Source organism: Thalia democratica, chromosome 2 (genome assembly GCF_965202585.1).
Source record: "Thalia democratica chromosome 2, ktThaDemo2.hap1.1, whole genome shotgun sequence".
NCBI lineage: Eukaryota > Metazoa > Chordata > Thaliacea > Salpida > Salpidae > Thalia > Thalia democratica.
In genome coordinates this window covers 16,057,140-16,070,115 of record NC_139166.1, presented here as the reverse complement: position 1 = coordinate 16,070,115, position 12,976 = coordinate 16,057,140, and the positions used below count along the sequence as shown (strand labels likewise).

The following is a 12,976-nucleotide window of genomic DNA, read 5'->3' as shown; positions in this document are numbered from 1 at the left end:
TTTGTTAAAAACTTAAATTTAACGGCATTCAATAAAGTTTTATATTATAAGTTTTACAATAAGTAAATGTTTATCAACTGAAGTAAAGAAAAGTAGAAAATCAACAAACTAGTTTGAGATGATAAGAGCAGATTCTTTTAAATTTCTTATCTAAAATCTTATTTGTCTTTTTTAAATGTTCCGGGCTAAACAAAATTTGTCTTATGAAATAAATTTTAAACGCTCATGTTATTTAAATATGTTTTATAGTGAAAATAAATAGATTGTGATAGTAAGATTATAATTACAAATTTTTTGTTTTTCTTTGAGTATAAATAATGTTTTTGGTTTTCTTAGAAAAACTATGTTTCAGAACAAATATTTTATTTTGTAAAAACTAACTTGTTTTTTTTAGATAGATTTACAAAACTTATGCATGTATTGTCTTAGTAAAACCTTAATAAAATACTTAGGAAAAGTTATAACTTTTTTTATCGTTTAATCAATTACAAATATTAAAACAAATATCTGCAGAAATTATTTTTTGAGTTTTTAAACATTACAATGGCAACAGTACAGACGTTTGCAAGTACTGCCAGTAACAACAAATCAAAAAGAATGGAAGTACTAACTAAAATTGGAGTTAGTTTGACTAACTTAAATCTATACTAAAACTTTGTCTCTTTTGAGTTTATTATTGAAATAAATTAAAAAAAAAAACAACTGAGTTAGATAACTTTAAGAACGTTTTTGAAAATAACTAAAAGAAGCATTTATTTTTATTGTTACAAAACTACTTTAATTTATTTATTTTTATTTCTATGTGTAAGTCAAAACTAACTGTATAGCAAAAAGCAAATTTATATTATACCTGAAGTTTAAAAAATAAAATAAATTTAATATTAATTTGTTTACGTATAAACTATTTTTAAAAAAAATATTTTTGATTGTTTTACACAACATACAAAGTAAAATATATTTACAGAAAGCCCAAATAGTAGCCGGTTCAATAGATATATCCTTCGGTGTTATATTAGCAATAGTTTACCCATTTTACCATGTTGGTAATGCTATACAAATTAGTTGTGGAATATACGTAAGTTTAAACATTACTTAAACAAGTTAATGATGTGTAACAAGTAAATGTATGAAATAAGAAAAACTTTGATAGTTTTTAAACTTTTGACGTGAAATCTTAATTTTATTAACTTATTTATTTGAAAACATTTAAGAAAAAAATTAAAAATGTTTACATTTTTTAAATATTAACTTAAATTAAAACCTAAAAAACTAGTTAAAAATAACTAGTAAATTTGAAATAGCAAGTAAATATTAACAATATGTATAATACTCGTATTAGTATCAAAAAAATACTCATGATTGTAACAGTGTTTTAAATTTTTGACTATGGTACTTTCTCTAAACTAAAATAAAGTTTTTAAAACTTTTTAAAATATTTATACCAAATAGAAAATTTTATTATACAGCTGTTTTCACAGTGGTTTTTAATTCTTTTTCAATTTGTTAATTACTTCGTTTGACTATTAGAATTGTTCTTTTACGGTACTGTTGAGAAAATTATACACTTAATGTTGTTTTATTAACATTATTGAATTCACTTAAGCAAAACTTACAGATGGTAATAACAGGTCTTTTGGTCTGTAGAAACATCAAGAACCTGTCAAAATGTAAGGTAATTAATTAAAATATTAAGTTCTAATTAAAATCAACATTGAAAGTAAAGTCATAAAGTATGTAATCTAAAACAAATGTAAAAAAAACTGTTCTTAAACCAAAAAAAATTAATTTAAAACTTAAAAAAAACTTTATAAGCATCGAATACATAAAAGATTTAAATATTATTTATTTATTATTAAAACTGAGTTTGAAAATAAGGTTCTTATTCTTGATATTTGTTTACAACCACAAGAGTGTTTTTAGTCTGCAACTAAAACTTTTAACTTGGTATAAAACGTAATTATAGCCTATAAACGAAATGAACTAAAAAAACATACAATATATTGCATGTAAAAAATAAGCTTTTAATAGTTAATGTTATATAAAGAAAAAGCTATACGTGAAAGTTAAAATTTATTTACTTTAAGTAAGTAAAAATATATTTGCAATTTATTATCAAAAAAGTTATATAGTAATAGATAAGTAGGTTCATGATTTGCATTAAGTATTTAAGCGTAAAATTTTGAATTATATTATAAAAGAAAGTTTTTTTAACAAAAAAATTAATTTTTTCTCCTTATTTTTTAATTGTTTCTGTAAACCACAAATTCTTGGAAAATATTAAAAAGTCTTTTTGTGTTCTAAAATAGGAAAATAAGCATTTTAAAAAGCTTGAATTGTGTGCTTTATTTCTATCTACATACAGTTTATACTAAACCTCAAGAAATTAAAACTTAAAACTTTTGTAATTTTTAAACAGTTAAACATTTTAAAAACAGTTTAATAAACACTTTTCAGGCTATAACTCATCTCATTTTAGCTCTGATAGGTGCTTTAGCTTTCAGTTTATTGGTTGTAAAATTAGTCTTTGATATACAAAGAATTTTTTCAAGTCCGAAATATCATAATTATGCAAAAGTGAGTGTTGTTTTGTTTGCAAACTTTTGAATATTTTTACATATAAGTTTTTGAATATTTTTATATTCTACCATTTCAAGATAATTTAATGTTAAGTTTACATTTTTTAGGTAGAATTATTTGGTTTTTTATTATATAGCAAGCTGGTGCTTAACTAAATTATAAACTAATTAACGTCAATAAGTTAATTTATTTTTAGTTTACTAAATAACAATAATGAAAGTTGTTAAGAAGAAGAAAAATATCAAATAATATTTGTTTTTAACATACGAATTTACTTGTCATCCTTGGTGTGCGACTCGATAACATGGTCTCAGGACGAAATATGTTGAACATCGTTTTTTTCGTTAAATAAACTATATTAATAAAATATATATATATATATATATATTATGATTTTTCGATTTCTATTTTTCAGATAAGAACGTAACACTAAACAAGAAAAACGAAAGACAAAACATATGCATACATTATCAAAAATACTTTTTAAAAAATATTAAAACCAGCTAAATATTAAAACAAAATAAAATAGAAGCTGCAAACACGAGTATTTTATAACATTTTTCCCAACAATCAAAAAAAAATTCTAATAGCTTAAAACATTTTTCCAAAATATCTTTCTAAACTTTCCTAAAAAGCATAAATTAACATTCACAGCGTATTATTTCAAATTCAGCTAACCGTACAATATACTGTACTATTTCACGTCACAATTATTATAAAATTTTTAAAATCGAAACTTCTGTTTACTATTATAATAAACTATAACTTACTAACGATCACATGAAACTTTACATTTCATGTGTGAAACAGCTGTATAAATTATAGTTTTTTATGTAATTAGATAAATATTTAGCTCCAATTTAATTTGTCGAGCACTATCGATCAGAACTTTTTATAAAACCTTAAATAAATAAATAAATATATATATATATATATATAATTTATTGAAATGGCGATTTTAAAAATTCTGGTACATATGTTTCATAAAGCTTTAATTTTTCATAAAGCTTTAATCATCAGCCAGTTAAATTCAAAATAAAAAGCACTGTACTAAACAAAGATACAAAAGTTATGCAAAAAAACAAAAAAAAAATGACGTAATATTGTACATTACAAATACTCAGTACAAAAATCGATCTACCATCTAACTAATCAAACAACTAAAATTAACGAAAACAACAGTTAATTGACTATAAAATACTTCAAACTTTGTTGTATTTTTGCATAGCTTTTGTATCTTTGTTTAGTACAGTGCTTTTTATTTTGAATTTAACTGGCTGATGATTAAAGCTTTATGAAACATATGTACCAGAATTTTTAAAATCGCCATTTCAATAAATTACTTAAAAGCCCTTCAAGTGGGCTCAGTAGAAGATGTTTAAGTTTGAAGAATAACCTTATAAATATGTATATTATTTTTTTGTTTGCAGTTGAGGAGTGCATACGCACGAACTCGAGTCATGCACGTTTTGTATCTTGAAATAAACTTTTTATTAAAAATGCCCTTAAAATGGGCTCTATGCTGAATAATTAAATTTATTAAGTTAATCATTTTATTTCTAAAGAACTAAAATACAAAAAATAAAATTTTGCTTGGGACAGCCGTTTCTGCGTTTAATACGCGTCTTCAGCCAGGTTTTATCTAAAGAAAAGCAAACTTGTAAATACAGTAATAAAATTATACAAAACTAAGTATTACGTAATAATAGAATAGAATAATTTATATATGTATATATATTTACACACATACATATACAAACAAAACTTTATTTTTCCTTTTGCAGTTTATACATCTAAACTAAAATCAAAATTCTTAGAAAAAATATGGTGTTTTAAAAAGACAATACTTTTATTTGTTTAAATTAAAACACAAGTAAAACTAGCATGTACTTTTACATTAAATATTCGATCTACTTATACCAAATTAAGTTTTGTTTTTATCGTGAAAATGTGATTGAGAATTTAATACTTTTACCCTTTATAATTGCTCAAACTAAAACTACTTTTACAAAATCAGTAAAATGCTTGTTTTTTCTTCGTATATTTAACTTATATACTTCGGTTTTAAATATTTTTTTAAGTTTTTTTATGATTTTTTAAGTTTTTACTTTTTAAAGTGTTTTATAAAACTTGTTAGCCAGCAAAACTGTATTTGTGTAAAAAAATGTATAAAATATATTAAAAAAATTACAAGAGAGTTTTAGAACATATAAATATACCATAATATATGTATTTACAATTAATTTTTATTTTATGAATGTTTCATTAGATTTTTGTTGTTTAAAATAAAAACTTTTTAAAACAAGGTTAAGAAAATCTTTAGCTTGAGAATACAAATAATCATTGTAAATAGTCATAGAAATAACCCTAATGTAAATAATGCGATTTAGGGCTGGTCAGGATTTGTATTTTGGATGGACACGATTGTTGTACTTACAGAGCTTTCACTTTATCTGGCCAGTACCGTTATTACGTCACAAATACTTTGTTGCACTAAGCATGTAAGTTTGATTTCTTGTAGTTTTAATCCGATCACTTACTTTACTGATTTTTTTATGATTACAATTGTAAGAGTTATGTTAAAAATATCAGATTGTATTTTTATTTTCATTTTCAGTCTTTTAAGATAATAATAAAAACTTTATTTTTTTCATAAGTTTTATAGTAAAGTTTGTTTTATATAATCTTATATACTGCAATTTTTTACAAAAAAAAAAACTTAATTAAAATTAATGAAACCATAAAGTATATAAGTTATAGTAATTGATTTTTAATTCAGACAATAGACAGCTACTATCAAGTGGAAATGAATTTAACTACTGAAGATAACAATAAAACCTTTAATCAGCAAGAAACTTCTACAAAACGTAGTTTTTTTCATTATGTTATTATATTAGCATCTAACTACACTAAACATCGTTTTAAGCGGGAAAAAAATATTCAGCCTTGAAGCTCATACAAATGTGTACAACTTATTACAATTTAATTAAAAACATCTTTAGCTTAAGTGTATGATGTTTCTGTATTAAACTTTAAATTGAGCATAAATACAAATTACACTAAAAACATTTTGTCTTATAAAGTTTTCCTAGTAATAACTATTCATCAAAGTATTAAACTTATTATTTTCTTACTTCATTAAATTGGTGTATACTTACATAATAATATGGTTTTAAAACTACTTTTTTAAAGTCTTAAGCAACGAATTTTTGTCAACATTTAAACGTTTTTTTTATTAAGCACACATCCTTACTATCGACAAAAATATGATCATCCTAATAAAGAATATAAACGCATTTATATATTTTTCAGTTATGAATTTTAATAAAAACAGAAAACACTTAACAAACTTACCGTAAAGAAAGTATAAAATGAAATTAAATTAAAACAGTTTATTCAGTTGCTTTTCTACAACAACATATTGTTTACTTGAATATTTAAATTTGTACGTTTCGATTACTTTATTTCAATAGTTTCAAGTAATTTACGTTATCGAAAAATAAGTACCAAAATAGTGTGTTTTATATAGTAATCAGAACAGTGTACTTTGCGTAAGCAAAACAGTAAGTAAGTATATATAACATTTGATACAAAATTGTAAATTATATTTTTTCCATGTTAGTAATTATTATTTTTTAAAGACTCTGATTATATAAAACTAAAAAATAAGTTATATTTAAAATACAATAATCAATCTAATAAAAGGAGAGAACGAACAAACTGAAAAAAGCGATAATTCCCCTGATTTGAAACAAAATTTTCAAGTTTCGAGTGCTGAAACAACAGCTGACAACGTGCAACTAATCACGTGATTAAAAACTATCAACATTCAAAACTAATCTACATGTTTGTATAGTTACGTTTAGTATCTTATTACAATTCTTTAATTTTTTAATAAAGCACAAACATAAAAGTGTTAAAAAAAAGTTTAATAAACTTATTATTACTTAAAACTTTATAAACAAAAGTAAATTGGTTTTAAATTTATTTGTCGTTTCACACTACTTATATTTTTTTTCAGTTAAAACGTTATGTGAAAACTAGTTTTTTCTATCGTTTTAAATAATTAGAAATTGTTTCTATAAAACTTACTAAAGAAGTTTGAACTTTACTCTTTGTTTTTGTTTGAATGAAAAAAGTTGTAGAAGTTTTAAAGTTTAAAACACTTATTTTTATTTTGTAATATCTTGTACCCAAAATTCACTGATTTTTTGTTAAAATCTTAAAATTTGATATTCTTTTTTTGTTAAGAATTTTAATTTTGTGCTCAAACTTTATTTTCAATTATAATATTTTATCAACTTTTTTTGATAATATCACTAAGATACCCTAAAACAGTATTTAAGGCTTAGTTTGTTTTTAATAGATAAAAATAAACTTCATTTTCTTTAATTAAGTTAACATTTAAGAAGTTACAACGAATTACTGTTGATAGTGATTTGTTTATTATAAGTTTTTAGTGAACTTTAATGAAAATTTTTAGTAAACAGTTATGACTTTTGTTTTTAAATAGCTTTTATAAAACAAAGATTTTACTAAAAGTTTTGTGTAAAACGTTATTTTATAAATCTCTTTCATTATTGTGTGAAAAACGCGATTATTTTGAGCATCTTTAATGACAGTTTTTTACTGTATTAAAACAGACATCAAACTTTTTAAATGAGTTGAACCCATTAATCAAAACATTTTTTTAATATAAAATAACTAAAACCGTAAAAAAAAGAAATTATGTTTATTTAAAATGAATCAAACAGATAACATCAATTTGAGCGAAAACGTAAAGTTATATATATTTTAAATTAGTTAATGACTATATAAATCATACAAATTGTTTTATACTTTCCTACACAAACAAAGCGTAACAATACTAATATTGAATATAGGCATAGCATGTAGATAAGTCGTTAAAGCTATTCAAATCAAAAACATAATATACTTTAAATGTAAGTATTTTAAAGTGTAAGAACTTTTAATGTATACTAAGAGTATATAGATACTAACAAAAGTAAGGTACTAAAATATTAATTAAGATATTTTATAATATAATAGTAACTTAATTTATTCAGATAGTGCCTTTTCAAAACATTTTAAGTGAAGTACATTTTTTAATTTACTTTTATCAACACTATAGCTATCATTCTAATTAGTATATAAATCCTATGAATTATAAAAAAAACATCTGAAAAACTAAATTTACGAACGCACTAGTTAGCTTAAATAAATTCATGAATTGATAAAAATAATAAATATGTTATTCACTACTCTGTGCATATTTTTCTTTGTAAAATCTTTTGGTGAGTTTCCACTGAATTTATAATGATTCTAGTGTGAGTATTTTTGCAAAATGTTTTTCAAAATAGAAGACCAATTTAATATTTTTAATACATATATTATCTTGAACTGTTATAATCAAATTTTTAATCAAGTTATTGAAATTACATCGTACTTTCAAGTAAAAAGTTATACTTGTATTTAAAAAGACAACTTGTTTAGAATCTAGATTTCACAAATTTTTATTTATTAACTTGCTGTGCATTTTAATATTTATGGAACCACAATATAAGCTAAACTTTTTTTTTGCGTTTTATTATTATATATTTAAGTGTAATTAAAAAAAAGCGTTTGCATTAATTAGTTTTTGTAAATATTTCAAATAGTTAATACTATTTGAAATTTCTAGTAATAAAATAAGAAAAGTTATACTACGGTTAGCTTTAAACTAAATACATAAGGTACATTCCAGTTAAAAACTTTTAACAGATTAAGATGTCATAGGATTACTATACATTTTAAAAACCTTAAATCATGTTTTCAGACATTAAACAATATGTAACTAGAAGTTAAAGCTAATATATTAATTGTACCGAACATGAAAACAAGTACAACAACTTATTTTTAATAATATATAAGCAACTAAAAGCTCTGTTTATAAAATTTTGAAACATAATATTTTATTAAATACCAGATAAATTCAATTTTGAAAAAAAATAATTTTTAAGGATTTCTAATTATGACTACATACTTTGCTTTTATACTTTTCACTTAAACCTTGTAATATCTATTATACTAAACAACACTTAAAAAACACATAGAAATAAGCTAATGAGCCTCAGAAGTGAATTAATTTAATAAATAAATTATACAACTTTTATAAATATTCCAACGACATTAACACCCGTCTTATATTAATCATAGAAACAAATTCTGAAAAATTTACATTAGGATTATACATATTTCAATTTTTATGGTTGATATTTATATATATATATATATATATATAGCTTCAAACATAATTATATTTTCTATCTGTTTCTAAACTATTTTCTTACAAACTTGAGCTTAATAAAACAAGCCAAATACACAAAGTGTTAATTTTTACCTTTTTTTTGTTTGAAATTAATTATTAACTAACAATAACTATTTTTTTATGAAATGAAGATATCATTTTAAAAAATAGTTTTTGAAGGCATAGAAATTTTGATTAATCAAAAAAGGTATATTTAAAACAAAATACTTTTATTTTTAGTATAACTATAAATGATACGAATCACTGCTTGATAGTAATTATATATTTGTACTTTGTTTTTGTTAATCAGGATATCAGTATCCCGGTTTTCAGTTTTCCCCAAAATTCCGGAACCCAAAGTTTTAAGGCATACTTAATAAAGGACGTATTAAACTCTTGGCATTCAACCAGATAAGGCTCGATGTCGAAACAATTTGCTTCATAAATATTTTTCGTCAGATAAATCAGATTCTCTAATTGTTCTCTTGCATTTACTTCTCGATATTGGCGAAATGTTAAACGTCATCCGCCAATTTATTTTCATTGATGTCGGACAACTTTTCTTTGAATTTTAAATTTGTTGTTTGATGAATTTAAGGCCGCTTGTTTGCTAAAGTTTCATTTTCAAAAAGTACATCATTGTCATGGAATTAGAAGTGTTTTTACATTGCATTACAATAAAGATTAGAAACATATTTGTACAAGAAGCGCCCTTGCCTGAGGCCATCACTGTTTTCAAGCGAACATAAGTCTGAAAGATGGGGCAATCAGAGATACGACCGTTATACCTTAGACTTGGCTTCAAATACGCTCCAACTATAGAAAATTTCACCTTCCTGAGAATTTCTGCTGAGTAGACAGCGTTAACTTCTTTTTCCAACAGGAAGGTTAAAGTTTTGGTAGGATGAGCCTATTGAGACCCCATTTTGCTTACTATACTTGTATGTTTTTACACTGTGGGTTTTCGAAGACACGCTGCAGTAATTTTACGTCTAAGAGATTAAAATTTGCTTCTGTCGCTAGCGCTGCATACAATTGTTTGAATTTTGTTGAAGTGTTCCTTAATAAACTTTTTGATGAAAAAACACTTGCACTTTCACTAACTTTCAACATATTTTCACTATGGAAACACAAAATTTTCTCCGCTCTTTTTTGTTCATACATATCTAGTTACCTTATCTCCACACTTGAAAAGAATCATGGAAATGAAATTAGTGTTTTTGATTTCGAATATTATACCATTTGCAGTAGTATACAAAACAATTCTGGTTTAAGTTTTGCTTAGGACGTTACTGCATGAATTCTCCATTGTTTTTTACAAACGGTTGTCCAATTATTTTATGAAAAAAACAACTTGTGACTAAGAAGCAATAAAATTTTGCAAAAAAACCAAAGATTTAATTGTAAATAACAAAATAATGTTCAAGAGTTGTGTTCATGTTCAAATAGTGATAGACAAAATTAATTCTTCCTATATAGAATCAAAAAAAAAATTGTGATATTAAATTTCAATTCTAAATAGTAGTGAGTTTTAGTTTTTATATATCTTACGTTCTTAAGTGGTTTATAACGATTAATAAACTTTAACAATGAGTATAAAAATTAGTATAATCACTATAAACTTGTATCCGAAACTTTTTTTAACAGAAAAATAAAGCAGAAGCTGTTGTCATGAGTGCATAGCGAATGATATTACTTTTAGGATTAAGAATTAAAACTTTCGTTTCATTCGTTATAACAAATAAGCAGGAATAAACGTAAAGTTTACAAAAACTGATAAATGTTTTGCTATAAGAAGATATAAGCTTAAATCAAATTGTTTAATAAAAAATCAGTTACATAAATTTTAAATTAAATTATAAAAAAAGCTCTTACAGTAAAATCTAAATTGTCTGAAACATTGAAAGTTAGTTTCACTTTTATTATTTTAATTTATTTTATTAAAACAACCTAACAAAATAATTTAAACTACTGATTTAAACCAATTTTTGCAAAGAATAAAATCTTACACAAAATGCTTCACAATAAAGAAAATCTCCTAATTTGTGTATAACAAGTAATAGTTTTATATATACATGTGTATATATGAAAAATAAGTATTTGATGTTCCTTAAAAAACCTTCTATTAGTTTAAACCAGGGTTTCCCAAATCTATTTACTAAATCATCCCCTTTTAGAAATTTTAGAAAATGGCCCCCCATGATTTTATAAAGTATTTTTTTTTTGAATACGCTTTTATGAGCCAAAAAAGTTGTATTCGAAATGTAATTTAGTCTGGAACTTCTTTACGCTTACTTTTGGGCTGCGTTCATAGTATTTACAGGGCTTGAAAAAATAACTTACAGTTATTTTCTTATAAGCCCAGTAAAGTGTATTAAAATACTTAAACATTAAAAAGGGAGCGGGTCAGAATGACACAGCGACAAAATGACACGGTCGTCAAATAGACACGGTGCGTCACTTTGGCACGGTGTGTCACTTTGGCACGGCGACAAAATGACACGGTGCGTCACTTTGGCACAGCGACAATATGACACGGTGGGTCACTCTGGCACGGTGCGTCACTTTAGCACAGAGGGTCACTTTAGCACGGCGACAAAATGACACGGTGCGTCACTTTGGCACAGCAACAAAATAACACGGTGGGTCACTCTGGCACGGTGCGTCACTTTGGCGCAGCGACAAAATGACACGGAGGGCCATTTTAGCACAGCGACAAAATGACACGGTTGTTAATAAGAAAGGGAACGATTTGTTGTGACACTTCAATGTACATTGGTATGGACAACGATCTTATTTTTCTAGGAAACTTTTTGGTTTCCTGTCTTCTAACCGGTTTTGTAGAATCAGCAACAATCACACTGATTAACTTTAAAAACAAAGACCGCAGGAATTTTTGATTGTGACTTCATAAAATAAAGTGAAACACGTAATGTTTATACCTTCTATTGTCCATCGTCGTACTTATAAACAACATACTCATTTTTAAGCAGTAGCAAGATGTAAGGTGTGCTTAAAAGATGTGCTTAATAAACGACAAATAATTATTTGTATCAAACATCGTTCACAAAGATGCCAAAACAGCAATTTTTTAACAAAATACGACTGCCAAAATTAAAGGGAATTTATTTTTGATTTCTTTCGAATGGAAAAACTTAAACACAGTTTTAAGACTAGAAAGATAGAAATTTATATTAACATATTTTTAAATTTCAGCAACATTCTGATTTAAAAAATACAATCTACATTTTAGATCAATCATTCAGCACATCAAAACAATAAACTAGTTAATGTAAACACAGAGACAAATTTGATTTATAAACTAAAACTCAGACGTTATCGAAAAAAAAATTTCTTCTTGTGTAATTCTAAATTCTAATGCGGTTCTTATTTTACGTTTTTATGCTTAAAAAAAGTAATACTTACGCTCTTTTGGCGACTTATTGGACGATAAACTTAACATATAATACACTATTTTCAAGAACAACTAATTTTGATTTATTAGGACTCAAGTTGTATAACTTCTAGTGCTTAATTTTCTTAAAAGTGATAAATATATAAATGCGCATTAATAGTTGCATTAGACTCTTAATTTTCTCTCAACTGTTCATAATATTATTTTTAATTTTTTCATAAATTTAGGCTCCAGGACCGTTTATTTAATTATTTGCTTTTAGACAAGTTTGTTATACATTTTCAATACAGAGTTTTAAGTAAACATCGTAACTTATTAACTTTTGTTGAATATTTTTTTCGTATGTTTTTGGAAATTTAGGACTTAACATTAAAAAAATTTATTTCAACTGCTCGTAATAGATTATTAAAGCATGTGATTTACAAATCGATAACTGAAATGTTCTTTGGTATAACTTTTCGAGCGATAACCTTTTGTCGTTTAAAAACAGTAATAAAAAAACATTTATATTTAAACAAACTATTAGGTTAAAATATTAAACATATTTAATATAACTGGCTAGTTACTACAAAAGTAGCTAAACTCTGTATTTTAAAAAAACTATAGTTAAAACACGTATGACTTATTCTTACAACAAAATAACTCTGTAATAAATTAAATCTTAGTTATTTTTTAAAACAATTACTGATAGTAATTAA

The 12,976-nt window shown here is 24.2% G+C and overlaps 1 protein-coding gene across 1 annotated transcript; it reads left to right on the top strand.

Annotated features, from left to right (window-relative positions):
- Positions 1-517: 517 nt before the first annotated feature.
- LOC145829768 (uncharacterized) lies at positions 518-6,919 on the top strand. Its single transcript, XM_082937637.1, has 7 exons — positions 518-621; positions 965-1,075; positions 1,616-1,672; positions 2,455-2,574; positions 4,968-5,078; positions 5,357-5,444; positions 6,283-6,919. The coding sequence occupies exons 1-7, from the start codon at positions 544-546 to the stop codon at positions 6,387-6,389; spliced, it is 672 nt and encodes a 223-aa protein (XP_082793763.1). The 5' UTR covers positions 518-543; the 3' UTR covers positions 6,390-6,919.
- The last annotated feature ends 6,057 nt before the right edge of the window (positions 6,920-12,976 follow it).